The sequence below is a fragment of the Megalops cyprinoides genome, chromosome 8 (assembly GCF_013368585.1).
Source record: "Megalops cyprinoides isolate fMegCyp1 chromosome 8, fMegCyp1.pri, whole genome shotgun sequence".
NCBI classification, from domain to species: Eukaryota; Metazoa; Chordata; class Actinopteri; order Elopiformes; family Megalopidae; genus Megalops; species Megalops cyprinoides.
In genome coordinates, this window is record NC_050590.1 from 10,373,937 (window position 1) to 10,398,497 (window position 24,561).

The 24,561-nt window shown below is 39.9% G+C and overlaps 1 protein-coding gene across 1 annotated transcript in view; it reads left to right on the plus strand.

The window, feature by feature from the left end:
- LOC118781568 (CD276 antigen-like) overlaps positions 1–24,561 on the plus strand; it is a 56,380-nt gene that overhangs the window by 27,125 nt on the left and 4,694 nt on the right. The window contains exons 5-7 of the mRNA XM_036534532.1: positions 8,436–8,567; positions 13,498–13,539; positions 17,480–17,511. Of these exons, the coding sequence (XP_036390425.1) occupies positions 8,436–8,567; positions 13,498–13,539; positions 17,480–17,502 (197 nt within the window). The 3' untranslated portion in view covers positions 17,503–17,511. The remainder of the gene's footprint in view (positions 1–8,435; positions 8,568–13,497; positions 13,540–17,479; positions 17,512–24,561) is intronic.

Sequence of the window (24,561 nt, forward strand, 5' to 3'; positions counted from 1 at the left end):
AATGCCACTGAGAACAGCTGAGCAAGCCACCTTAAGGACAAGCATTTCTTTCCCCAGGGCTCAGCACAACTGGCACCGGCAAGTCGTCTGCAGTCCTCCTGATACCTGTCACTAGTGATTATCTCCTACACATCTTCAGCCACTTGCAGGTCACACACTTGTTTTAAAAGCTAATTAAAAATGTAGGGAACAAGACTTTTTAACTAGTTGTCATGCCTCAAAGTTTACTGCCTGTTCTCTCTTGCCAGAGGTTTGACAAAAAAGGAAAACTGCAGAGGAGAAATCAATAGTCCTCTCTGCCTTTAGACAGCTGAATAGCTGTTTCCCTGGTGAGAGCCATGTGAAAGTGATGGAGTCTGTGCATGAGATGAGACTTCAGGTGAATCTGTAGCACAGGTTGCTGTTGGTAGAGCTGGGCTGAAGGAAGGTCTGTGTAATGTAGGCAAGTAAGTGACATGGTCTCCCCATGTACTCAGTCCCGCCCACTCACCCTATCAGCTCTTCCAGGACAGCCTTTTTGTAGGCCCTCTGCCCACAGAGACTCATACATTTAAACCAGGGTGACTGATGCTAAGCAGACACCCTCGGAGTGTTTGCCTCGAATAGTGTACACACTTAATTAGGCATCCCGCAAGGGCTTTTTTGTTTGGAAAGAAAAGAAAATCCCATTAACGGCGTAAAAAAAAATAATCTTCAAGAGCAGAAATCAAATAAATGCCTCTGACGTCAGGTTGCATTGACTGGAGGGCTTGCATTCCTCCACCTTCTACCAGAGCACACGCCCACTTTTTTCTGGTGCAAGAATAAATTGAGATTCTTAAATCTCTCACTTGCATAGAAAGCATATATAGTACTGTAGTGCTTCAGTAAAATATTGCTGAATTACATCAAAGGTATTATTGCCAGGCCTAATTCATGTCTTGGCATGCTCGTTGTGTGTGTGGTTTTCGGAGTGTTATCTGAGTGGCAACGTGTAATGCTGACACTGAAGTGCACATCATTGCTTTTATTAGTATAAATGACATTATATTTATATTTAATTTTTGATCTTGTCTTACGTTCTTTACTTGTTTAGCAGACAGTCCAGGGCGACACACAGACATTGCATTGAATCCATGTAAACAGGTTAATATTTGCTGAAGCAATTCAACTTCGGTACCATCCTCAAGGGCACAAAATCAGTATGTAGGAGATCTTATCGCCATAAGTCCAGTTATAGCAGTGAACTAGACCCAGTGGTGGGTTAGACCCTCTTCTGATGCAGTGAATTCCAGGTAAGTGAATGAGAGAGGTCTTCATTCAAAGAGCTTTAGCTGGCTTCACCCAGCAAACAAAATAAACTATTAGGATGAGACATGACAGGCAAGGGGTGGGTGACTTTGCTATTAGAAATTAGGAGTAGAATATTGTTTCTGCACTTCACTGAAAAATAAATAAAATTTAAAAAGGCAGGATGAAATAAACCTCATTCCCACCTGCTTATATGAAGCACACAGGCCATTTCCAGGAGCCAAGGGCTACTTAGTATGTGTAAATACAGATTCTGGGTTTATAGGTCACCATCGCAGGTCAGGGCTCATATTTTGTTAAATCCCAGAAAGTGCCTCCCACACTCACTGCTGCTGGCTAGTCATTTGTGGTGAACTATTTCTGACATGGTGAATATTACATTGTTGTGAATATGACATGACTTTGTTATTTAATGTTGTTGCATGAATTGTGCAATAACATGCAAGAAAGTGTGTTTGTGTGTGTGTGTGTGTGTGTGTGTGTGTGTGTGTGTACATTTACTGTTGTGACTGTTGGCCACAGCTATCAAAGAGGAATGATGATGCTGTTTTTTTAGACAAATATGAAGAGATGTAAGCAGATGCAACCAAAAGAGTGGGATGATTTTTCTTCTCAGTGCATGTCGGTAAGAGCCTACTTCAGAGGCAGGCTGAAAAGCAATTCATTGAAAAGAGGAGGAAAAAAAAGAAACCCCTATGCGTGAAGATGCTGACAGCACAAAAATCTTACTCATCCATCTCTTTTTGCCAAGTTTGTCTTCTCCCAGGAAACTCCCTGCCCTTTCTCAGTGATGTTCGTAAAATGATGAGGATGCAGCCTCTGATAACTAGAAAAAACCTATATGGCCTAATGACCTCTGCCATTTCCCATGTCGTCTTCTTCTTCTTATTATTATTATTATTATTATTATTATTATTACTTGAGATCTCCCACCTGACACACTGAGGAAACACAATGACGTTCCTGTATCTGGCAACAGTCAGAAACCAACAGTGGGATGTTACAGTGGGATGTGCTGCGCACTACGAGCAAGATTTTGGAATTAACAGCAACTGTTTATATAGGAACAAATCAAAGAAGATGACATAATCCACGCATGTCATAATTAAAGATAGTTAGATTTCACCACATTTTTATAGCCTTTTATAGTTTCTCTTATTCCTGTAATTACGCGCATCATACAATTTGTTGCTACAGAATGGTTGATCGTAAAATGCTTTGAACGTGTGCTCTCCAATCAGATACATTGCCTCCTGTCTCGCCATAAGGCTTGTCATTGATAATGCATGGATATTTATTCTAGCGGTTGGCCAGTATCACTGAGTGTCACCCTGCCTCTTTCTCTCCTCGTGGATGACGGCACCCCACCATGTTCACCCCAGCCATATCATTATTACATTAATATTTAGCAGATGCTCTTACCCAGAGCGACTTACATCAGTTACGGTGTTATCCATTTATACAGCTGGATATTTACTGAGGCAATTGTGGGTTAAGTACCTTGCCCAAGGGTACAATATATATATATATATATATATATATATATATATATATATTATATATATATATATATATCCTGCCTATCCTGTGTAATTCCAGTTCAGACACAGGAGTCTGCAGTGTGCTGTAGAACTAAAGCTGTCCCTGAGCCTCCAAAGTTTGGTCTCCAGATGAGCAGATGAGCTTTTTTTAATTCGGGCTCAGGATGATTCAGATGCTCTGAAGGTCTCAGATGAGTGTTTTGTCTCTGTTTTCTCGACTGGGCCGGAATGGTGAGACGGCAGTTAATTTAGGATTATTGGTATATACTTAAAATTCAATTGATGCTTGTTAAGATTACCATAAGAGGTCAAACTCAGAGGCTAAAAATCAAACTAAAATCAAAAAGCTGTCCATAACTCAAATATTGCCATCAATGGCAGGTTTTGGTCATAAACAGGGCCAAGTGATAGTCTATATGAGTATATTCTCTCATGTTAAACAAACAGCTAATCTATCTATCATGAACTGGATAATATTGATTTAGTTAAAACAGAATTTTTTGTTATGTGTCTTAGCGAACAAGCAATGTGGGGATAGCATATAACTATAATTACATACTTTGACTAATAAAAAATAGATGTAAAATTGCATCTGATTTTTATATTCAAAATAACAGTTATGGGTAGATTATGGATGTGCATTTTGATGAATTTGAATTTGAATATTCAAATTGAATTTGAATATTCTTTGATTTAAATAATTGAACCAGATCCCCCACACCCCTTAGGCACAGTATGAAACTCTGTATCTTTGTTAATAATGACTTACTGCAATGAGATCTGCATTCTCTCTCACATTTAAAGGCATGAAAATTTATAATATCAATGATTTATCAGTTATTTTATGCAAGGTTCTCAGGCTCTCCTTCATGAATATCGATAAGACGCAATAGGATAAAAGTGAAGAATTTTCATCGTTTTTGTTTTAATGAACAAGCTATTGAAAACCGATTCAAATAATCTAAGTCCCAGTACTTGTCAAATCTAGTCTTGGAGACCCACCTGGAATGGTGAGGTTTTTTTTCCCAGCAGAGGTCACAATTAACTCTTTAAATAATACACTTGATTGATAACAGTTGAATCCCAGGACCAGGATTTCAGAAACACTACAGTCACTGATTTGTGATCTCATGGATGAATATTATAACATTCAAGTGTTCTGTCTTCCCCAATGGTACTTGGTACCATGTAAACATTATTTAGTATGACATAAGTATGATCAATTGCTCGCATGGATAATTGTTTTCCACTTTGATTTTTTTCTGTATGGGTTTTTCCTGAGCAAGAAAAGCTCTCCTGTCAGCCAAAAACAGAGCAGCTTTGATCCACCAAGCTCTTTGTTCAGCAGCTGAGGTGGCAGTCCTGGGAACCACACAGGCTCTTTATTGCTCTTAAAGTGCAAAAATTTCCTGTCTGGCGAACTTGTGAATAAATCTTTGTGTATTCAGCATTTTGTTTGTGTGAAAAAGCCCGTACCATTACCTGGTGTGCTGCGTTACGAGCCCAACAATGTCCAAAAGGAAATGGCTGTGGAAAATGAGATCCTCTGTTGTTATGCTGGCCTAATGTCTTGGCTCCGAATGGTTGGTGGTTTTAAATAACACTGCCAAAGGCTCTTTTTGCCTTGTTTTTACTTTAATGTAACATTGACACAAGTTCTTCTCTGTGGTACTTCTCTCAAACAATGCATTTACATTACCCTATATATTTTCAGGTTCCGTTATCAAGGGTGACTTTAATGGCCTACATTTTACATACTCATCCATATAGCAATTTAGATGAAATAAAGTTTTCAAAGGTGTAAAGTACAAACACTCCCCAGTCACCCGGTTCCATAACCACGGGCCTTATAACTCTCTCTCAGTCGTGCAACAATAGGTATTTTAACATTTTTGAATTTGCAATATCAAGCATAGTGGTTAAGGAGCAGGACTCGTAACCGAAAGGTTGCAGGTTCGATCCCCGCTGGGACACTGCTGCTGTACCCTTGGGCAAGGTACTTAACCCACAATTGCCTCAGTAAATATCCAGCTGTATAAATGGATAACATTGTAAAACAACTGTAACCTATGTAAGTCGCTTTGGATAAAAGCGTCTGCTAAAATGAAGAAATGTAAATGTAATGAAATGTAAAAAAATTTGTCCGGTCTGTTGTCTCTTCCGAAGTTTGTTTTGTTGTTGCACTTGAAATGTCATGTTGTAGTTGAGTGTGTCCTCCAAAGAGTGGGCCTATGTGGCAAACTCCTGGAGGCACACGGAGGAGGAACATCTGCTGAGCGTTCAGGACCTTGCATGTTTGGGGCGGGAGGAGGATGAGATTATCGAGTGTCACTTGACCTCACTAGACAGAGTCCTTGCTCAATTTAAACCTTTTTTTGAACAGAAAACCCAAAGCTTAAAAGCCACTCCCCTTCTTATCAGGCTCTCGGTCTTACAGCAGCCTTTCAGCTCTCCAATACTGCGGCTCGGAAAGCTGCTCGCACTTCACTTTGTACCTCTCCCTGCTTCACCCGATTGGCTAACCGAGAGAGGATGACAAACAGAGAGACAGATGGGAAAGTGGGGTCTCCAAAAAATGGAAAAGGGGGAGTTGGGGTGCAGGGGGGGGGGGGGGTGGGGGGTTGAAAGGAAACCATTAAAGACAAATCTATTTCTGAAGAAAGTAAAATCACATCATCAAACAAGAGAAAGAGAAAAATACTATCCTGCTGCCCTCAGGGGTCTCAGTGAAGAAATGACAGCTGGCAGTGGCATTTGTCTTTATCAACCTGCCTCATGGGAGCTGAGAGAGGGAGAGAAAGAAAGAAACTGCAGCACTCAAAGTTAAAGCTGAAGAGAAACTTCAGGCCAGGGTGTTATGGCCAAATTATTTAACATGATTATGACAGCTGTGGTCATTATGGTTGTTGGTTTTTAAACTTGTAATGTTGTATTTAAATATATCTGAGCTAGACATTTTTTCATCTGTGATGTTGCTTAAGCAATCAAGCACATGTATTTTACAAAGCTGCACTGATTAGTCAATGCTTTTGACATGAGAAAAACATAATCCTGCTCCTGTGAACTCACCCGTGTCCATAAATTCTGACCATGGTCAGAGGAGATTATGGTCTGACACACACCCAGACCAGTCTTGAACACAGTTACAGACCAACAGAAATTTAACATGATGGGAAATTGAGATTAAATAATATTAGCCACATGTTAGTATTTGGGCTGGGCGATATGGACCAAAAATCATATCTCAGTATTTTTAGGCTGAATGGCGATACACGATATATATCTCGGTATTTTGTATGAAGTGGGCTAGATGTTCAGTTGTAAGATAAAGCCACATGTGAGATGTCACAAGCACTTTTATTAAAACAGACGGTGATCAAAATAAAATGCAAAGACAGGGTTTCCTTCCCTGTTTGAAAATATACAGCTGCAAAACATGTAAATGAAAAATTATATAAAATAAACATTAAATAAAAATAGGCCTATCTCTGAGAATGCTCCTTCAGTTGTTTTCAACAATAACAAACTGATTAAAACAGAGTACAATTACAGGTTTTCCTCTCCTGCTTAACAAAACACAGCTGTGCAAATAACAATAAAAATGTAAACAGAACAAAAATAACAAATTCTGTTTGAAAATATACAGCTGCAAAATATATCCACATGTAAATGAAAAAATATATAAAATATACAAGCCTATATTAAATAAAAATAGGTTTATGTTGGTAGCACTTTCTGGTAATTTATTTCAGGTTATCGAAATATGCTACCTGTAGGTTTATGTTGGTAGCATTTTCTGATAAGATATTTCAGACTATCGAAATACGCTACCTGTAGGTTTATGTTGGGAGCTCTCTTATAAGGTAATTCAGACTATCAGAACATTCTATAGTTATATCCTGGTAGTGTTTTTTGATAAGGTTTAGAATATCAAAATATGCTGCTTAAAGTTTTATGTTGGTATTGATTAGAGTGTGTTGATGGACAAACTAGGCTACAAATGTACATGTCTGCATCTAAACTAGACTGTCGCAACACATACAGTTTATGTGATGGATAAATTGTAAGTAGGCTATGCCTATCATTAAAATGTAATTGACAGCATTTTCGAAATTGCTGTTGGGTGAATTAATCAAAACAATAATGTAATTATCTTAGAACCATTTTCTGATAAGGTAAAAAAGAATTACTGACCTTTTTTGGCTTCTAAGGTAGCACAACCTACTTGTGGTAGTATTTCCCGATAGGGTTGCAAAGATCGATAGATATGACTATCAATCTACGTTACAGTAGGACATTTCGATAAGGTAGGACAAATCAACAGAACACCAGGTTTGCGCACAGAGGAAGAGTGGGGGCGGGGTTTCGCGGAGATGCAAACACTGGCATGGCTTTACGGAAGAAACGGGTTATGTAACGCAACATCAAACTATATCAATATAAACGGTATTGTCTCATCCTATATCGCATTTGAAAATATATCGATGTACCTTAAAAAGTCGATATACTGCCCAGCCCTAGTTAGTATGCATTAAAGTTCTTCTTCTAGGCACTTGAGGGCATGTGTGGCAAATGTATTACTCCTTCAGACTCAATACCGATCACAGTGTCTTCCAAATATAACAAAGGACACAAGAGACTCTTTGGCTAGCCCTTTAAAGTTCTGTTTTTGTCTGTGAGTGGGGTTATACTGCAAATGGTGGCAGTGTGGTTATGGAATAAATTTTGGTATTGGGTTGCAGGTTACAAGTTTGAACTGATTTTATCAATACAGTATAAAGCAGTATATTCTTGATCTCTTTGAATAATATCTTTGAGAATGTCCCTCTCAGCCCACATTTTCAGCCTTTCTCTCACCCAATATCATATGAAATGGGTGTCTTTTCCTCTCTTTTGGGGGGAAAAAAGAAAGAGAGCACCTGATATTGACCTCATCCGCCAAAAAATATTGTTTCATTTTCCCCAGAGCTTGTGCCAAGTTCATATTGATGCCTTGTCATTTTTTCACCATTGCTAGTCCATTTTAGACTTCTTTTTTTTTCAATTATGTTTCCAAAATGGGCTCTGTGATGGAGCTCTGTTTATATTCGGGTCAGCCTTTCAGCTATTTAGAGGGTCTGCTCTTTTCTTTTACTGTTACTGCTACTTCACAATGCCCTGGGGAAATTTGGAGAAGTTGGCGATGTCTTTATGTCTCACTCACCAGTTTGTGTTGCTGGTTTCATTTTGCCAAGATATTGTTACCCTCAGGGTTTAATTGTTTCTAGAGTGAAATATGGCCCCATGACCCGATAACCTGTTATCTTCCACCTCTGCTAAAAAATTACATTGTTTCTTTTCAGTGCCAAAAGAAAGTTGATTTTGTGAAAAGTGTGGAAATGGAAATGGGTTGATTGGGATGATCTTGATGATTATGATGATGATGATGGTGATAATGGTGAAGAGATGAGATGTAATTATCAGGAATATGATATTAATGGTAATGATGATGAAGTGGTGGGATGATGATGATGGTGGTGATGGTGATGATTATGGTGATGATGATTAGGGCCATTTACAGCTCCTTTGGCTAATGATGCTCTCATTCCTGTCTCTCTTTCACAGCTCAGAACATGGCGTTCCCGCCGGTAGCACTATGGGTGACCGTGGGCCTTGCCATATGTCTGCTGGGTTTGCTCATCGCCCTGGCAGTTGTCTGTCACAGGAAGATCAAAGAGAGTGAGGCGGCGGAGGCAGGTGAGGCTCATGACATCACAATTCAGAGTAGAACAAGGCTGTGTTTTTGGAGATGAATCACATAAAAGCTGTTAATACTATCCTCTAGGGTGTTTCCAGACTGTCCAGAAATTCTTCTGTGATATTACATGCCAATGACCCTTTGTTAAAACAGTGGAGTATTCTTTGCAGTAGCCATATTACTGAATCATACAAAATACATAACTGACTTGAGGTCAGGATGACTGAAAACATTGCTGAAGTTTGGCCACACAATCTTCTTGACTGCTAATTATGGATCTGTGGGACCACAATCCATAAGTGAACCCTTTGTAGGTTACATTTTTTGTTGCTCAGTTCTTTTGAGCCTTTTTACTGTGGTGGTATTTTCTGGTGTTTTCCCATTCTATTCTTCGGTGTTGGCACAGACATTATGGCCAACAGATTGCTGACTCTGTTGATTACGAGGGTAATTTGCATTAGATCTGCAAAGCCCAACAGCAGCCATTGCACTGCACTTTAACTGAAACAAAATCCTGGAAGATCCAATGACTGAGCTAGTAAACTGTTAGGTTGGTGGCTAAATTGCCCTTGAAGGGGCTACCAAGATGATTCCCAACAGGGTCCTTCCTTGTTGTTTTCATTATTACAACAGCATCAGATGGTGCATTGTCTTGTTCTGTTTTGTCCTTTTAGAGTCTGTCAGGGAAGGCCTCTGTCATGACCGCAGGCCCACATGATAATGATGTATATCTCTGACTGCTAGGAGAATGGCCGGCAAGTGTCGGCTGTGGGGCATATGCTGTGTCACAGCACACTGACTCACAACTGTCCCTGTGGCTGGACACAGGGCAAGCTTTCATTAACACCCACCTCCTGGAACCTGTCCCAAATCGCTAGCTCCCTCTCTGTGTCTCACTGGACACCTCTTTCTGCAGTGACCCTCATGTGGAATGCCACAGCAGGACTAAAATTGAGTGGGTAAATGTGACGTTTTCGTGCGGATTGTATGAAATTCGCAGTAGGAGAAATCCCATTATGAGAGACACAGTGTTAATAAGAGGACTCAAAGATTGGATGACTGTGTAGAATGTGAAAACCCAGGTGTGTGTATGTACAAGGTGTCAGGATTGGTTTTGCTGAAGGAAGTTCATTAAATAAGGTTAGATAATTAGGTGTGCAGAATAGCAGGGGAGCTGTAGAGTGGGGAAGAGAAAACCTTTGAAAATAGATGGATTGTGGAAAGTCACCAGCCCAGTTGTAATGAGATCTGCTCAGAGCAGAAACATTTAAATAAAGGTCACATTCTCACTGTGTAGGGCCCAGTGGTTTAAAATTCATGCGGAACTGACAGAAATTCATATCGAAAGTGTAAATAGATAAATGGAAATGTAAAAAATTAAACCAAATTAAATATACCGCTTCTGTGAAAGTTGGCCATTTCACACGTGTCCCACTCCTCACCACATAATTAACACCTGTCCAGTAATGGTTGCCTGTGAGTAATTGTCCTACCTGCATTACCCCACCTACAGTGTAATGTGCTTCCTTCTTTGCCAGTGTTACTCCACCCACAGTGTAATGTGATTCCCTCTCTCACCGTGTTACCCATCCCACAGTGCTTCTGTTCCTCCAAGTGTTACTTCTTCCACAGTGTAACGTACTTCCTTCTCTCGCAATGTTACCCCACCTACAGTGTAATGTGCTTCCTTCTCTCCAAGTGTTACTTTTTCCACAGTGCCAACCTTACACTTGGATAACGGCATAGAATGACTCACACGCATGCATGCACACCACACAAATGGATATAACTAAAGATCCCACGTAAGGGATGGTTGAGTGCATCCACCACTGTACGGAATCACAGGAAGTAGGAAAGCATAACCTAACCGAGGGCGTCTTATCTTTAAGGGTTTAAGGATATACGTAAATTGAAGTTGACTCTCCTCCCTCGTTCTCTTGGTAGCGAGGGCGTCATCATCATAACTCATTTTTTCCCATGTCATACTCTTATGTTAAGTGGTGGATGTGAACCTTAAGAGGACAAAGCTACATACATGATTATGTCTTCAGGTCTTGGCTACTGTTTGCAGGACGCTCAGTTCTGACGTGAATTTGAGAATATTGTGCAGAAGATTTCCCTTCCCTTTTCCATTTTACTTTACTTTTCTCTCTCCCTCCGTCTCCATGTTTTGCCAGGGCCCAGCAGTGATTGACAGGGCATGGTAAGGTCAGAGTGGGTGAGCAATAGCGAAGTGCTATTAGGACATCTCATTGAGAGTTGGCGCTGCGATACTTTTCCGCCTAGGGCCATTCACTGTTCCTCAGCCCCGCTCACAGCTTCTCATCAATCTGAAAAAAAAAGCCTCCTTGTCTAATTTGAGACCAGATAAAATGTAATGCTTTCAGACAGGAAATTCAGAGCAGACTCCGGTACATACTTTCCCTTATCTGGTGCATGCATGCTGAAGAATAGTTATTTGGTATGATTTTGTTCTATACTGGCACTTGTATAGTACCTGCACTTTGCCACAGTGCAGCAAGATTACCTAATTATTTTCCACCATGAAACAGTTTCAGAGAAAATCATGAATGCCATGAATATGCAGGCCGACCAAAGATTTCTAACACAGCCCCCTTGGGAAAACTGTTTTATCTGGATTTTTTTTGCGGGTAATGTTGGAATTCATGTGTACAGCAGCATCAGGGGCTTTTTAAAATGTCATGCTCTGTAATTTCAGACCTGATTGAAAATGTGTTTTGTTCTGCTTTAAGTGACTGCACATCACAAATCACAATTCCCAATTGTAAGTCACTGTACCATTGTCACTGTCTGCGTCTGATCATTTTTTTAGCTTCCTTTTTTTCCTCTACATTATTTGTCAGCCATTCTAGTTTCCTGTTCACCTCCTCCATTGCATTTGACCTTATAATGATCAGGGTTATAGCAACACATATCTCAGTAGACAACTACCCATTATAATGTTGCTCGGTTGCTTGGCTTTTCTTCACACCCTGTTATCACCACCAAAGGTGGATGAATGAGTTAGAGATTTAAGAAAAAAAAGTAATTTCACCTCATATTTGCACTGTAATTTCCAGCATTATATTTCACTGTGGTCAGGTAATCACGTTTGGCACATATACCTGTCAGTAAATGTAAGTTCAGCTCCAAAGTAAATCTATCAAGGCTTTACCATGTTACACTGTTGGACTGCTGAAAATCTATTGTAAATTGCCCCATTTTTGGAGTAAGGTGGAGTGGATTGTTCTATTGTAATTTGAGCAATGCCCTTCCTATTGCAACACGGTAAACTTTTTACTGCTCTCTGCAGATGTCTCCACTTTGGTACAAGTATGTTCACATCTTTGTGTAAAGAACACTGGGTCCATTTTTTGCAACTCCAGCGCTCTCCCCCAAGGGTCTTCCTTGTAGTGCCAGAGGCTGTTCCTTCAAAATGTGTAGAGTTGTGAGTAGGGCAGGAACACAATGGCAGTCAGCAGTGGTGCTTTTCAAGGTCTTTCCTTCATCAGATGCTTGGTGTCAAGCTGCAGTGTATTCCTGCCACATGTAGAGGAATGCTCCTCAAATACTAAATGCACAAGCACATATCATTCAGAGCTTGGAAACTCTCAGAAGCTGTCTTTTTTTGCTCAGATGCTTACTGCCTATTCATGTTACCTAACCTACTTCAAGTTTAAGCCATACAGCTTTTTTTGAGAGTGATTTCAGTCTGAATGACTCGTTGGTATATAAAAAAAAAATGGTAGGATAAGCTAACGAATTAACCTCATTACCTCCCAATCAGTGTCTTTGTCCGATAAGTTTCTTTCCTCTTTCTGATTTCAGTCTGTGCTCACTTTTTATTCACAGGGCACCATCTTCAATTTTCTGGCTTTGAAGATGATTAGAACTGCAGCGCTGGCAGGAGATTAAGGAAATTCAAGTTAACTAAGACGAGTTTCTCCTTTTTTTTTCCAATTGTCACCTGAGGAGATTACAGAGAGAAGTGAAATGGAAGGCGACTAGGTATGAGATGAAGACAAGAGACACTGTGAACAGGTGTCTCCATATCCTGTTGTGCCCTTTACAGGAGCAACAGATATTCATTTAAGAGGGGACAGAACGATTCTGTGGAGATAGATATGAACAATGAGGTGTGTTACAAAACTGAAAACGGCTTATTTGAAAATTGACATTTGAATGATTTTTCGCAGGAAGAAGTTGTGGGCATATGGCATATGCGCGTGTTTGCAAAGTGTGAATGCTACATAGATTGAAACACTCAGGATGGATAATTGACAAGGGGAATGCATTAAGTGTTTTTAAAAGGGCATGGATACTTCTTTTAAAATTACTTTTGCATGGATAGATTTGCATTCCTATTGATGTTTAACTCAGCATGCCGTCATTTTAAGCCAACAACAACAACAAGGTGTGGGAAGGTCACTCAAAAACTCTAGTGAAAAGATTGAGGCTGTGTTTTTTTTTTTGTGCTAAAAATGCAACATGAAAAGAAGGGGAAGGTATACAGTTCTGATATTTTTGGCTCCTGATTGGATCTCATCAGCATGATCTTTTTGGCCTGCTGTTGTGGGCAGACTGCAGAAACATGGCCTAACACCCCGTCGCTGACGTCATGAGCCCTTCAGTCTCATCCTTCAGCCTTCATGCGTTTGGCTTCAGTGTGGAACAAGGCAGCATCACCACGGCTCGCTTGACAAAGGGTTTCCAGAGAGCTGTTGTCCGTGTAGTAATGTGATTATTGTCTGTGTCACTTTGGAGGCCAGCTGCAACGCAGTGCCACACAAATCCCTTAAGACCGAGTCTGGAGGGATGAGCACACAGTATCCTTTAATGAACTGCCTGCTGCCAAACTCTTTCTCTAACTGTAGCTGTGCCTAGAGCTGCTGCTATTTCATGCATTTGATCTCTTCTGTCCTTCCACAGCTGGAGAAGGTAAAGAGCTTGAAGAGGATGAATCCAAGACAGGTAAGTCATAATATCATTTTTTTTTCAAGTTTTATATTGCTTCTCTCTGGCATACCTCATCCAGTCCAAACCCAGTTTTGAATATATATATATTTTTTTCTCAGCCCCTATGTCACATTAATGAATGTTTTAATTAGAGGCTCAGCCAGGTATCTGCCTCAATCAAAGTCCGTCTGGATATGTGCAGAGTTGGGTCTCCCTAAAGTGATAATGTCATTAAAATCACTTAGGTGAAAAGAAAACACTTCCTTTTTGGTCAGCTGTACTTATTAAGCTACTCTGTGAATTGTAGCGTTAATGCGGTGTGATTTTAATGAGCTGAAAGGTTAAGGAAGGTTTCTTGAACACGAGTCAGTGATAATACGCACCTCATAAATGTTACAGTGTTTGCCCGCAGCCAGCCCAGAGGTACTGTAGGGTCACACATCCAGCAAGGAGAAGTGACCGGAGGGTGAAGCAGAGTGGGATACTGAACTTTTAAGATGGTGTCCTTATCCAGGGGTCCTCTCTGCCCCTAATGAGTGGCACACCTGTGTGAGCGGGTGACAGGGAGAGATGCACAGCTATTTTCCATCCTCAAAGAGCCCTCTTGAACACTGCAGACAGTGGCTTTGTTTTGCCATCTGGCTCCAATTGTGCCTACAAAAGAGGAGGCTCCTGCTCAAAACAAAGGAGATGAAATGATCCCCACTTCAATCACTCTAACAGGACAGGGGGGAGATGCATTTCAGTGTTATCTTAATGAGCTGGCTTGGGGAGTGCAGGTCTCACTCTTGAAAGCAAGGCTGATTGGAACAATACTCAGTGATAACTTGGAGACTGGGCTCATGAATTTGGAAGGGCTGTGTTTTTTTATGGCCTATTCATCTGACAGCCAGCAGAGTTGCAGGCCTTGTTCCCTAAACAAGATCGAAACCCCCATATTCACACGCACACCTGTATACATGAACACACACACACACACACACACACACACACACACACACACACACACACACACTCCTTTCTTCTAGGATTCATCTTTGAAGAACCGAACAGTGCAGAGTTCTTGGAAGTGCTCATGATGATCCATTTTTCATAAACCAAGACTAAATCCTTACAACTATGGAGGTGTGAAGGAAAATTGAAATCTCTTCATAAATAAAACTTTATTGTCTGTGTCTGTTCTTAGTCTGGAAAAAGCTACTGTGGGGTTAATCTATTGTCATGTTCCTGCTTTAGTTTCTGATACCATTGAATACTGTGCTGGGTAATATGTTAAATTATAGAAACCATACCGAGGCCAAATATAATGTTGTGTCCTGAGTGATCCTTTCCTGTTCCTCTCGGAGAGTTCACTGTCAGAGAACACACAGGCATGCATACACATCAAGTTCAAGTGCATGTTCATGTTCAACTTTATTGTCATGTGTATTATAAACATAATGAAATACTTGTGCTCCGACTCCCTCTGCCTTAACATGAAAGGAATACCATCACAAAAGAATACACAGAGTACAGTACACAATAACATTACATATTATACAAGACAATGTGCAGTGCAAATGGTTGCGTGATTTGATGCTCTGGTAATTTTTTTAATTTTCCGTTTTTTTAGATGGAAGGAGTGGGAACACAGCATGAGCAGGGTGACTGCTGTCCTTAATGATGTTTTGGGCTTTCCTTTTGCATCGAGTGGTGTAGATGTTACACCACTCGATATGCGTACTATGCGTATACCATACTATGCGTATTGAAGGTTGCTGAGTGACGCAGTGACTGCTGAAAACCAAAATCCCGCTTGATAGAGTGCACTCTCATATATTTTGGTGGCATGTCCTCCCTCACAGTGATATCATTAATCAAATTACAGGACTATAGAGCATGCCCTTGTCATGCCCTCTTGGGTCTTTCAGCACATAGGCTGAGTTTGTGAGCACTCCTATCTGTTTATTTTTAATCAACCTCCTTTCTTTGAAGTTCAGATTAAGTCTGTGGTTGCAGTGTCCTTGCTGGCAGACTTGTATGATTTATATAGACTGCAGAATGCCCTTTACCATAGACCCTCACTATTCAGTGGAAAACAAGGAAGCTAAATGAAACCGCTAATGACAACAAGGTGTAATTAGTGCTAACCTTGTTGATCTCTGTCTGTGTTCTGCATATTTATATGATTAACCTTTCTCTTAACAATTATTAGTTCTTTTATACAGCTGGATATTCAGTGAAGCATGTCTGCTTCTCTTGCTCAAAGCTCAAAATCCCAATGCTGCAGCAGCAGTGTCCCACTAGGGATTTGAACCTGTGGTTCAAGGCTCAACTCCCTCGCTTGTGTTCCCTGCTGCTTTCAGCTTGAGAGGGGGGGGGCACTGCTGACCCAGAGACTTCAGTCCCTTCAGCTGTTGAATGCTTTGGATAGCTCTCACCTCCATAAAAAGCATAAAATCTCGCTTATGTCTTCTGATTGCCTCCCCACAGAGTAATAGTTTTATAGCAGCTTCAAAGAGCGCTGACAAATTGAAATAGTTTCAGCAAGTGAAAGGTGAGACTTGCCAGCGCGCTGCCTTTTTGGTTGAAATGGTAGCGTCTTTCCCCCAAACTCCTTTGCCTCGTTTTGACCGACAATGTCATATTTGTGTTGCCTTTACTCCGCCATCCTGCTGCAGTGTTTTCAGATCTTTTGAAAGCTTATTTTTCAGGCTCTTTCTCTGGGGAGAAAGGAAGATCCAGAGCACTGTGGATGTCCAGTGAAGTCAAGAGAAATGTGGCGCCTTTATCTTCTAGAATAATTAATGTAACTAGTGCAAATATACAACAAGTAAATTCTCAACTGTATGGGAAGTACAGTTTATAATGTCCATTCATACAGTGGGGAAGGTATTTGGACCCATGTAAAATAGACTTATCAAGAATTATATCATAGTAAGTTATATCATATATATATGAATTCACAGCCTTTCAGGGTCAGGTCAGATCTCTGAATCAGTAAAAAAAAAAAACATATTAGCAAAAATTCCCGACAGTGATATGAAATAATAGAAAAGGTCAAACTGACCCAGAGACTGGTTACAACGAAAACAGCACAGTCCTGTGTATATATATATATACACAGCACAGCACAGCACAGTCCATATATATATATATATATATATATATATATATATATATATATATATATATATATATATATATATATATATATATATATTACTTTTTACATTAAGACTGTTACTATATTACTATATACAAAGCACATAATGCAAAAGAAATTGTAAGTAGTGTGACTTTTGAGGAACTGGAAGATTGCCTACTAGTGTCTTGGTCTTGACAATATCGCACCCCCCCCCGACTGACCCAGAGCAGCTCATCACATGCGGTCCGTGCTCCTGCAGCCCAGTGTCCCCATGGGGAGGCAGATCTTTCTCGCTTCTCTGAGTTGCTTCGCTCTTTGTGCTCCGCAGCTCAGCTTCACATCAGCGCTCAGCCAATCGGTAATTGAACAAATGACCGTTCCCCTCTGCGTCCGGGTTTGCTGTGAAAAGTGGAGCAAAAGAGTGAGAGAGGAAGGGAGACCAACACATGACTGTAACAAATGAATGAATTCATTCATTCATTCATCTGTTCATTTGGTGGTAGCATCTTTAAATAAATTAAATTAATTTCATTATTGTGGCTGTGAGGCATGGCCTAAGGTGTTAAATTTGAGCACTCTCCAAATACAAGGGTTATGATCTGTGAGTTGATTTGAGCTGTTTTAATGGTATCAAACTGTGCAGATTCCCCTTGGGGATGTACTGTACATTGGTAAGCTCAGCGGTGTGTCACTCTGTATGTAGCTGAGGCACATATAGTTGGGGCTTGAGGACTTGCTTCATGATATTTGTCTCATTAAATTTCCTTTCCTCAGTGAGTGCTGTTTCATCATGGTTAAAACTGTGTTTTCCCTCTATTTCTGTTACAGCTATGACCCCACTGAAGAGCTAAGGAACCCAGGTAAGGCGATTTTACATGTATTTTGAATCAGCTGATACGTTGCTCTGGTTGGTTGTGTAGTCAGCCCCACCCTTTGCCACTTGTCCTTGCAGGTAGTGCCAACCTGGAAATGATGTGAAATTGTTTTTAAGCATTACCTGACTTCAGAAGCATCTTATTTGGTGCATGTGCGTGCACTATTTGTTCTAAGAATTACGTCTAAATCGAAAACCACATCCCAGCTTCAGTCAGTTAGTATTCAGAAAAAAAGAAAACTTCATTCTGCAGTGTGGCATTTGAGAAGGAGTCCTCTTCTGATATATGAGTAATCCAGGCCCACAGTAATGGATAAAAATGTGAATTCACTTCTTTGGTGTGTTCTGGTGTCTCAGAGATGCTCTCCCCTATGTAGTCACTTTCCTCTCCCTGGTCTAACTATGTGAGGCAGCTAGAGACGTCACATCAATCTTTCAATGACAGAGATCCAGAGCTGGTCAAGCGCAGCACACTCCACTCTCTTGCCTTCGGTATGAGAAAGCCTGACTGTCCTATTTGTTGGTTGAACTTTGCTCCATCCTTTTCCCCCATGCCTGATGGGAACTGTAGGTGGGGGCAGTGGGGCTGCCAAACACATACATTACATGTACATGTCCACATCACTGTATTCAGCCTACGTCCCATGCTCAAGGACACCCTAAACTGGATAATTCTGAAAGGCTATAAAAACCTTAAACAGAAACTTCAATGGACAAGATTTCTGTTTTTTCTTATGAGGCCAGGGCAACAGCGTAGCATAGCGGTAAGACGCAGGGCTTGTAACTGAAAGTTTGTGAGTTTGATTCCCCACTGGGACACTGCTGTTGTGACCTTGGGCAAGGTACTTAAACCGAAATTTCTGTGTAAATGGATGACATCTAAAAAGTTTGTAGCGTATGTCAGTCGCTCTGGGTAAGAGCATCTTGTAAATGACAATAATGTAACGTAATGTATGCAGTGTATGGCCTGGTTTCCACAGGCAAACTTTCTAGTTATTCCACTGTGCCCTCTTTACCCCCTAAAGCACAGAGCATAGTATGTGTTCTATTAAAGGATGCCGACTTACTGTCTGATGTACTGTCTTTAAATTCAGTCAGCCAGAGGTACTCATTTGTGGAAAAGGATGTCATCTGGCTAAATTAAATAACAGCACATTTCAGTCACAAGGACCCCATGGTAAAGTAACGCCTGTTGGAGTCGCCGTGTGATTGTGCGCCGTTTGAATGGCCTGACCTTCAGTTAAAGTGCAAATGTTGGCAAATACACTGTAATCCCGGTTCCCCTGCCGAATAACTGTGGATCAATGCTTTTAATGTTTGTATGGTAGTTTATGAGTTTATGTATCAATTAATTCTCCCAGAGCACAGCATGTTTAATTATATACCTGGAGTTTGTCCCTCTGACTATTGCATCATAGTTTCATTCTCGCCTTTTTCTTAACAAAGTTCAAGTATGTGAATTAATTAATTTATTACCTACTTCTGTCTATCTTCTATATTTTTATGAAGCAACATTTGTATACAGTGTTACATGTTCACCTTTTTGCTTATGTTTTATTTATCATTAGACACCATTCCTAGCCCAGACTGTGAACTGTAAACAAACTAGGAATACATGTCTGTTGAGCGTGTATTCTACAAACATTGTCATATACAGAACTATACATTGTATCTACTATAAATATATACTATATCTACTATACATGTATTTACTCTGGGGGTCTCCAAAATCATTCTGCAGGGGGAAAAAATCAGAAATTCTTTAAAAGAGCATAAAGATCAACCCATCACATCTTAAATGAGTAAACCTGATTCTACTAAGGGTAGCCCTTAAGGACCTGCCAGTCATTTTGGGAGACGCTTGTCAAGTATCCCAGGGTGTATTGTATTGACATGTTGATGACAGTTTTGTGTCTCGTGAGTTGCTAATAAACATGTAATGGCTTATATGATTTAATGACATTTCGCTTATGGGGAATGTTGGAAATCAGACTGAGTAATGATTATATGTAAATAATGTAATAACAAGAGTTATGAGTAAAAATAATATTTGGTTAGGCAACAACAGCATCCATATTGACACTTCAGAGGATATAGACTCAGGCTGTGTAGCGGGTAGCTGGCCTGTGCTGTGATTATAGTCATTTTGATGACCATTGCAATTTTTCATTCCATGTTTAAAGGCTTTAAATACAGATATTCCAGGGAATGTGCTGTACCTTATGATGAGTGGGGCATAAAATGGAGACATGAAGTGAAGATTCACAGAGTACCCATACTGAAAGGCCATTGAAATGCCTCTCGCAGTTTCTCACTGGAGTCCTGGCTGATATTAGGAAATAGAGCAGATCATGAATCATGGCATGCTGAAGAATTGCCATCAAACCATTAAAGCATTTCCATGTGAAACTGATGGTACCATGTATTACAGAAGCCTATTCAGAACATTCTGTAGTTTACAAAATAGCCTGAAACTAAATGCTTTCCACATTTTAGTGCATGGATTAGTGAATGAAGTATACCAGCAATAGATGCAAAATAATGAGGGGAAATATGCAAAACCCAGAATATTGCAGTAATGATGTAGTTATCTAAAAATGGGCTTTAGGTTACCTCCCTTTCCACCAGAAGTGTGAGATCCTAACCCCACGTTTGGCATCCTCTCTGTGGCTGGGTGACACAGCAGCCTGCCCTTCCTGAAACTGTTCCAGGTTAACAGGCCAATAGTGACATAGGCTGTCCTTTAAGAAGGTCTCCAAGTGAAGCTGGACTCACTTTTCATTTGCAAATGAATGTCCCTAATGCATTTCATTTCAAAAAAGTTGAGGGGGAAAAAGCGGTGAGGGTGATATCCGTGAGAAGGAAACCCTCTCCGGAGATCAGCGGTAGTTGAGGTGAAGGAAGACGGAACCACCGATCGATGACAGCTAATGAACACTCTGGGGCCTGTGTTCCACTGGCCTTTTGACAGACAGTTCAGTCCAGTTCGGGGGGAGGGGTCCTTTTGCCACATCGATTTCTTCTCTCCTAGTTTGTAAGGAAAAAAAAGACACACACACACACACACACACACAGCAAGCTGTAGAGAAGGCGACCGCCCCGGGGCTCAATTACCCAGCGTAGATTAGGCCTAATGCAGATGAGTTCACTTGACAGGACACGCAGTGTGCTTTCCTGCGGGCCCGGGGTCTCTGGCAGCACGCTGGGCAGCGGCAGAGCAGACATTGTGCCTCTCAGGTGATATATGAGTCCTGAAAGCTGCTTATTGCTCGATCATTTTGACATTGACTCCACCGCGTACAGTCAGCGCAGACTCCCAGCCTTCTGAAGCTGCCTGTCACAGCCGTTTAATGTTAGTGCCCGGGATACTGTGCAAGTCCCACGCACCAACCGAATCCCCCGAATTACAAATTGACGGCGACAAGGCCCTCCTGCTAATCTATCGCTTCCCAGATGGAATGCTCTGTTGTCTTTCTTAATAGACATTTAATATCTGAGTTTTGTTGTCGGAATGCTTGCTGAATTGTTGGGGGGGGGGTTTTGCAGTGTCTTTCTTTATATTAAATATGAGCAGCTGCAGATAAGAGCCTTATCTTCAGAATAATCTGAGGCTTTTGGGTGTATTTACCTATATCTGACCATGAATATAAATGTGTGTAACTGTAAAATCTCTTTATTAAGCAGAGTCAGTACAGCATTTTGTTGAGGTAGGATATTAAACCAAGAAATATATGCAGAACATACTAATGCTCTGAGTCTCATGAATTGTAGATACAATGATTTTTGATTTTCTAAGATGAAAAGCAAGTTATTCTGATGGCATACGGCTTGAGGCACTTTTATGTCTAACTTTTAGAAGTGTGTTTGCCATTGCTATGGATACACTTGAAAATATACATCACTCAAAAGAAAGGAAGAAGAGATGTAACATTTTGTACATACATAAACTGCATACAAAAAATAAACAGCATTCTGGACACAAGATTCTATAACTGCTCAAGTCAAGTAGAGATCACAGAATCAAAGTGAGCCACATACAGTATTCATTCAATGAACTGCCTCATTGAGTTATTATTCCTTTACACTTATGAAGGTAATATTTTATACTATATTATATTATGACTAGCACTGTAAATGAGATGGGAGGGATCACAATGAACACCTACATATGTGCCCTGAAGTTCCATGGATCAGAAGAGCCACTTAATTGATCCACAAAGAGCTACCTCAGACAGTTCACTCTAGTGTATAATTATCATTTTATTTGTGATGTTGTTACTATTGATGTTGTTAAATTAAAGACAGAAAGTGTTCTGATTTCAACCAAGATGAAATTATTTGCATTTCTTAAGCCTTTTGTCATGTCTTAGTTGATTTCAGGACTTTCTGTAATGGATTGGCAACCCATTCCTTCATGAATACCATTCAGTGAAGAGAGTAATGAAGCTGTGTGTGTGTGTGTGTGTGTGTGTGTGTGTGTGTGTGTGTGTGTGAGAGAGAGAGAGAGAACATAAAATTACAACAGAATTTCTAAGAGTAATACAGAGATGAAAAACTATATGCCCCAGCATGCAAATTACTGAAGTCTTGAAATATGAAGATGCCTTCTATTTTAATTTAGAAATATCAAACTCTCATTGAATATATTAATAAATTCATTAATATTGTGTATTAAGCCAGACATTAATAGTTTCAACAAATGATTATTATTTATAAAATAAATTAATAGTTTCAATTACATACCATTCATTACAAGTTTGACATACTATAGCCCCCAAGGACATCACTGCAAAACTTTTAAAAATTCTGAAGTTGCCTTTCGTAGAGAAAACTAAATAACTCATTCAGGACAAGACTGAGGTGAGTGATTCCTTTTCAATTTTATTAATTTACAGTATATAGGAATCAGGTAAAATCAAATGTATGAATAATAATGCATCCATTGGCAATAGCTTTAAGTGCTGCGTATGTAAAAGAAAAAAAAAAAATGAAAGAAGAAACACAATAACATATTTTTAAGTTCATTTGCAGAAACTGTCCCTTGACTTGTGTTTATTTATATTGGCTAAAAATTTTCCTTATATTGACAGTAGATAGGCCTGCTGTCACTTCTTTTGTGGTAGTTGCACATTATTAGTACCCAGTTCCACAAAGTTATCTATCTGTCTATCTATCTATCTATCTATCTATCTATAAAAGTATATGGCTGAGCTATACTTTGTGCTGAACAAAACAGGTCTGTAGCCACCTGCCAATTAGTGGAGATGTATGCTTGGCTTGATTGGCTTGTGTTTATGCTTGTATGCCCGCAGCCTTTTAACTCAAACAAGATGAACCAAAGAAGTTTCGTGAGGGCAGCCTCTGTTGTGTTGTCATATTGGATTTGGAAAATGAATTGGACAGATTAAAGACGTGGCGGGGTAAATGAAGTATCCAGCTTCCGCAGAGAGAATGCACTCTGTTTCGCTTCTCTTATTCCTCTTTTCACCAATCACCTCACCTCCAGGGTGTGCCCCAAGAGTCTTCAAATAAGGCTTTGTGAAAGAGGGAAGGATAAAGATTAATGAACTCTCACTCTCTTTTTCTACCCCTCTCCCCAGTCAAAAAATCTGCTATAATTAACACCATAGGGCCTTGAGGATGAAGAATCAAGCTAAATCAATAAAATAAATAAATAAATAAATTTTGTGATGGATTATACTGTAGTCAGGTAGAAATGCAACTGTGACAGTATGTCCATAGACAACATGTAGGTGCTATGTATTTGCATATTGCTTTGAAGAATATGGTGGAGTTTGTAAATGGGGTTTGTTCTATCTCCTTTTAAATCCATTTGTGGCACATTCATGGAACACATACAGACACCCAGATGTGTGTGTGTGTGTGTGTGTGTGTGTGCACATATGTATGTGTGTACTGGTGTAAGCTGATTTTATTGATCAATTTTCAATGGAAAAATTATAACCTCCATATTATGGAACTTGTGAAGACAGAAAACAGAATGCCTCACTTGAAAACATATTTTATTGCAATTTTTGCCACCAACACAGCAGGCTAGTAAGTTCCTGTATAAATCCCTGCAAACATATAGAAGAAAAGGGTTTGCTACAAAGGGAATGAGATATGGCACTTCGATTTCAATGCAAATGAGAAAAGAAATGAATGCATTATACATTTACAGTCACATCTCAGAATGGGACTGTAGTGCTGTTCCTTCTTTTTAAGAATACAGTCTCCTACAGCTCTTGTAAATTAGTGTACATTCTCTTACGTCCTGTGTAAATTAAACTGTCCATCAGCATTTATTCCCTGCTGGCAAAGTGGTGGACTGAGTCAGAGCTCTAACTGGATTTCTTGGACAGAGAGAAGAGATGGGTTCAGAACTTTATTTTGGAGGCCATGAGATCCCTTGCAGATTCTTACTGCTGAATTTCACTGAAGTCTTTCACTGAACTTCATAAACCGGACCCTCATCTATCAGTTTGTACCATATAATAAAATCACTCTCTTAAAAATCCTGCAGTTCCATCCATTACATTGGTCTCTTTTCATACTGACCATCTGTGCATCTTTAACAACAAATGTGATGTGGTATGTTCACCTTTCAAAAATGTGCAGGTGTGAAAATATTTATAAGATACTTTTCTAAGTTTCAAGAAGTGCCTAAAAGGAGCTGCTGTGAGTTTTCAAAAGGAGCCACGTCCTTTAATATATGTATGTGTGTTTGCTTAGAACTTGGCTCATTCCCTCAGAATTTGGCAAATATGTTGCATCAGTTTTCATCTTGAGGAAAAAGTAATACTTGGGACCTACCTTTGATTTTGCAGTTTTTTCATTGAAGGACATGTACACAGCTGGAGAAAATTTGGACATAATTTTGTTTTGTATCATACAAAAAATATCAAGGTAAACCAGTGCATAGGGTATCATCCTGTATCTTCTGAATTATGTTTCTTCTGAATTATGCTTCATTCAGATGGTACGGAGTAGAGCTGCTCAAAGTCATTACTATAAATGCAAGTGCTCTTCTTAGACC